The 5521-nt window shown below is 50.6% G+C and overlaps 1 protein-coding gene across 1 annotated transcript in view; it reads left to right on the plus strand.

Annotated features, from left to right (window-relative positions):
* CSMD2 (CUB and Sushi multiple domains 2) overlaps nucleotides 1-5521 on the plus strand; it is a 653863-nt gene that overhangs the window by 421125 nt on the left and 227217 nt on the right. Inside the window, 2 exon segments of the mRNA XM_055082266.1 lie at nucleotides 2022-2237; nucleotides 3690-3878. Coding sequence (XP_054938241.1) covers nucleotides 2022-2237; nucleotides 3690-3878 — 405 coding nt within the window.

The following is a 5521-nucleotide window of genomic DNA, read 5'->3' on the forward strand; positions in this document are numbered from 1 at the left end:
AAAGCTACAGTAATCAAGACAGTATGGTACTGGTACAAAAACAGAAATATAGATCAATGGAGCAGGATATAAAGCCCAAAGCTAAACCCATGCACATGTGGTCACCTTATCTTTGACAAAGGAGGCAAGAATATACAATGGAGAAAAGACAGCCTCTTCAATAAGTGGTGCTGGAAAAACTAGACTACATGTAAAAGAATGAAATTAGAACACTCTCCAACACCATACACAGAAATAAACTCAAAATGGATTAAAGACCTAAATGTAAGGCCAGATACTATAAAATTCTTAGAGGAAAACATAGGCAGAACACTCTATGACATAAATCACAGCAAGATCCTTTTTGACCCACCTCCTAGAGAAATGGAAATAAAACAAAAATAAACAAATGAGACCTAATGAAACTTAAAAGCTTTTGCACAACAAAGAAAACCATAAACAAGACGAAAATACAACTCTCAGAATGGGAGAAAATATTTGCAAATGAAGCAACTGACAAAGGATTAATCTCCAAAATTTACAAGCAGCTCATGCAGCTCAATAACAAAAAAACAAACAACCCAATACAAAAATGGGCAGAAGACCTAAATTGACGTTTCTCCAAAGAAGATATACAGATTGCCAACAAACACATGAAAGAATGCTCAACATCTATAATCATTAGGGGAATGCAAATCAAAACTGCAATGAGATATCATCTCACAACGGTCAGAATGGCCATCATCAAAAAATCTACACACAATAAACGCTGGAGAAGGTGTGGAGAAAAGGGAACCCTCTTGCACTGTTGGTGGGAATGTAAGTTGATACAGCCACTATGGAGAACAGTATGGAGGTTCCTTAAAAAAAAAGTGGCCTGGACTTATATACACTACCAAATGTAAAATAGATAGCTAGTGGGAAGCAGCCACATAGTACAGGGAGATCAGCTGGGTGCTCTGTGACCACCTAGAGGGGTGGGATAGGGAGGGTGGGAGGGAGATGCAAGAGGGAGGAGATATGGGGATATATGTATATGTATAGCTGATTCACTTTGTTATAAAGCAGAAACTAACACACCGTTGTAAAGCAATTATACTCCAATAAAGATGTTTTTAAAAAAAATGTTAAAAAAACACCTTCCCCGTCATCCCTTAACTCCTCCTTTGCATCTGTTGCCTCTGATCCCTGTCCACTTCACCTCCTGAGTCTCATGTCCCTTTCCTGCTCTCACCCCCTCTGCCAGCCCCCATCCACTTTCCCCCAGTGCATGACTGACATCCTTCTAACTGTTCTCTCTCCATTCACTTCGTCCTCCTCACAGCCACCAACATCTTGCTAATCTGAAATCAGATCCACTCTGAATAGAATGGCTTCTCAATGCCTCCAGAAAAATATCCAGTTCAGCCCCAGCCTACATTTCCAGCCCCTCTTCCAGATGTTTCCTGCTTAGTGTGTCCAGCCGCACCGTGCAGCTCACAGAGCCCTGGAATCCACAGCAGCTCTGTCTCCGGTGCCCTGCTTGGGGTGCCCTTTCCCCTCGTACCTGGTTAATTCCTAAGCCTCCTTTTAAGACCCCAGTCAAATGCTCACTCTTTTGTGAGGGCATCGTACCCTCCCCTCTTTCCCTTCTGCCCCCCAGCGCAGTCTGATCTACATTGGTTCCAGCATTTGTCACTCTGTACTGTAACTATATCCCCTTGCACCCACCTAGCCCTGGATCCTGGCCCATAGGAAGTACCCAATAAATGTACAAATACTTGTTGACTGAATGAATGACCTAGCCATAAATCTCCCTTTCAAATTAGGACAGCCAGAAAGCAGCATCCTTCTCCCTGACTGGACCTCAGGGCAGGGGCGTGTGCAGTTCACCTGGGTTCCTTCATTCAGGTTGGCTGGTGTGTGTTGATCATGCTCAAGCTTGAGGTTCTGCACACCGATAGACATTTGCAAACGGGAAATGTTTGTGCAGACCCCATCGTGCAGCTGAGCCCCTTCAGACCTCTCACTGTCATCACCCTGAGCCTCTGGTCTCCTGGCAGGTGTGTTCTTCACTTTCCACACCTTCCACCTGGAGAGCAGCCACGACTACCTCCTCATCACGGAGAACGGCAGTTTCACCCAGCCCCTGAGGCAGCTGACCGGTTCCCGGTTGCCAGCCCCCATCAGCGCTGGACTCTACGGCAACTTCACTGCCCAGGTCCGCTTCATTTCCGATTTCTCCATGTCCTACGAAGGCTTCAACATCACTTTCTCAGGTAAAGCGTGTGAGGGTCCCTCGGGGTGATGGCTGAGCACTCTGTCCCTCCCACCCCCCCCCCCACCCTGCTGCCGGCCTCTGGTCTTCCCAGCAGATGGCTATTGGTCCCCTCCCCAGCCTCTGGGAGAGGGACCTCACTGCTGCAGCAGAAGATAGTTGGGTTAGACACAAGGACAAACTTCCTTATAGTGGGCTTGGAAGGAATTAGCAGGTCTGTTGGGGAATCTCCTTCTGTGAAGGTATTTAGGCTTCACTCTGAACATGACAACACAACTGATTGAACTAGAGGACCTCAGGAGTCCCATCCTGCCCTAGTAATTCCAGATTCTTCTTCTGATTCCACTTCCACTACTTCACAACCACAGCAATTTCTTTTAAAAAAAAAAAGGAAAAAAAAGAAAAAGAAGGGAGACTGAAATTCACATTTTGGAGTGTTTTGGTCTCATTTGGGGGCTGCTTCACCAATGCTAATTTAGTAGCGATGGATATTTATCTTTGTGTTTGGGAATCCTGAAAAGAAAGCTCTTTAATGTGCATTCGGGGAGAAAGGAGGACCCTTCACTCCTCTAGTACCAGGTCCTCCTGCTGGTCTCATCCTATTGCTCCCAGACCACCCTCCTCCCACCAGCAGCCAGGAGCGGAGACAGCTGATGGGTCCCCCCGGGATGGCTGAGAGCTATCTGACCTCTAGGAAATGGGACATGGCCGAGCTCAGCCCCACAGTGTCCCTCCAGCAGGTGCCACCTGCCATGTCCTGGCTGATGGGACATATCCAGCCAGTCTGCCTCATCCAGCCTCTTTCTCCCCACCACACAGAGCCCCAGGGTGCTGTGTCCCAGAAGGGAGATGCCCTTGGGGATGAGGGAAAAGGTACTTCTATATCATCACTAGAGGTATAAAAGTCACTAGAGGCAGGTCCCTGGTGCATAAATGCCACTCTGTCACACATGCCATCTGCCTCAAGTGCCAGCATTACCAAGACGCAGCTTCAGCTGAAGCACTTGGATTCTTTTTCCCAGTGTAAGTTGCCCTGGGCTGAGTCATGCATTCTGAACCTCTAGAACCAGGCTGATTGAATTGATCTGGCTTGGTGCCCGGGGAGAAAGAGGCAGCAGAGTCCACAAGCCTGAGGCTGGGGTTCATGTGGAGATGAAGGGACAGAGGAGGGAAGGGTCAGCCTCAGAAATACTCCCGGAAAGCATGTTTCCAGAAAGGTGGTGCTCTCTCCCACTGCTGTGGTCTGGAGGCACTTAGACCACCCAGAACACACCTGTCTGTTCTCGCCTGTCTCTGTCCCTCTCGGGCTCTCTCTCCTCTCCTTACTTTTCGTGCATCGGTGTGTATCCTGTACCTCTGTCTGTCTTCCTCTCTGGTCCTCTTCTCCCTGGTGTCTTTGTCTGTGTGTTCCCATCCTCTGTGTCTGACCCCAGCTCTCCTGATCCCTTTCCAGAGTATGACTTGGAGCCCTGTGAGGAGCCTGAGGTCCCAGCCTACAGCATCCGGAAGGGCTTGCAGTTTGGTGTAGGCGACACCTTGACCTTCTCCTGCTTCCCCGGGTACCGTCTGGAGGGCACGTCCCGCATCACGTGCCTGGGGGGCAGACGGCGCCTGTGGAGCTCGCCTCTGCCAAGGTGTGTTGGTAGGTGGTCACGTGCTTTCATTTTGCTTCACTAATGGGGTTGGCCGGACTATAGTCAATTGCTGGGAGGTGGTGGAACGCACCTGGGCCAAGAGGTCGACAGGACTGGGTTTAAGGGCTGTCTTAGCACGCGGTTACCTTGAGTGGGTGGCCTACCCTTCTTCCATGCCAACCTCCTTATCGGTACAGGAGAGATGGCAATGCCTGCTTCATGAGCTGTTCTGTAGCCTCAACTGACCTTTACAAAGCAGGTCCACAGTAGGCACTTGGATGAAATCAATTTCTATGCTGTTACCTCCCACCCTTCACACACCTTCCCATGGCTAATTGATGCCTCTTGCGGAGAAATCTGGGTGGGGTGTGCGGGTGCACCTATAGGAAGGAGGTATGGCCTTTGCCCATGGAGAATCCCCATCTGGTGGAGGAGAGGGCTGATTTTACTTGTCCAATGAGGGTGCTAGCTTTTGAGAATCTCTAGAAAGACTTCCTCCATTCCGCTGGGGAAGAGAGAGAAGCAGGAGTTGGGTTCATTTACAGAGCACCCATTGCAGGTCAGGCGTGCTTCTGGATGCTGAGAATACAAAGGTGAACAACACAGAGAAGGTCCCTCCACTCCTGCTCTCACATTCTGGTTGGGGGAGATAGGCTGTGAATGCATGGATGTGTAGGGTGTCGGGCAGTATTGAGGGTTACAGAGAAAGATGGTCAGCTTAGAAAGTGCTGGAGGTTTTTATAACAAGTAGTCAGGAAAGACTTCTCTGATGAGCTGACATTTTAGTAGAGATCTGAAGGGATTCAAGGAGCTAATTCATGGGAGATGAGGGAGCAGAGTACCAAGGCCCCAAGCCACGAGGATGCTCGGTGTTTGAGGAATAGCTTGCAGGCCAGTCTGGAGCGAGCGAGGGGGAGAACAGTGGATGGTGAGGTTAAAGAGGCAGCTGATGGAGTTGGGACCGGGAGCCCTGTGACCCAAGGTCCTGCCAGCCTCCTTGCCAGCGTGCTAGAGCAGGCTATTCAGAGCTCCAGGCCCAGAGGGTGGAGAGAAGTGGGGTGATATCACAGGGACTGGGGACAGTCCCTGGCTGTCCCTCATTTATAAGGTTCATGGCTCTGCTTGCTCGATGCTCACACCATGGGGCTAGAGGGAACACAGGCTGGATCAGTGGAGTACCTTCCATGCTCACTGCTGTCTGCTAGTGGTAGATGTTACAGAAAACCCCAATATACCGAACAGATCAAAGCAGCACCGCACTGACTGAAACAGGTGCTGGCGTCTCGAGAGCCCTTGAGGTCAGCCTTGCCCAAGACAACCACACGGAGCCCTGGGGCTCTGCAGAGGACAGTCGTAAATAGGATGGCAAGATGGGCTGGGCTCAGGCTGTGGGGTCACCTGGGCCCGAGGGTTAGTCTCTGCTCTGCCACTTACCAGCTATTAGATCTTGGGCAAGCCACCAGACCCTAGCAGCTCCAGCTTCCTCTCTTATAAAACAGAGATAACGGGCTTCCCTGGTGGCGCAGTGGTTGAGAGTCCGCCTGCCGATGCAGGGGATGCGGGCTCGTGCCCCAGTCCGGGAAGATCCCACATGCCGCGGAGCGGCTGGGCCCGTGAGCCATGGCCGCTGAGCCTGCGCGTCCGGAGCCTG

This window comes from Physeter macrocephalus, chromosome 3, assembly GCF_002837175.3.
Source record: "Physeter macrocephalus isolate SW-GA chromosome 3, ASM283717v5, whole genome shotgun sequence".
Lineage (NCBI taxonomy): Eukaryota > Metazoa > Chordata > Mammalia > Artiodactyla > Physeteridae > Physeter > Physeter macrocephalus.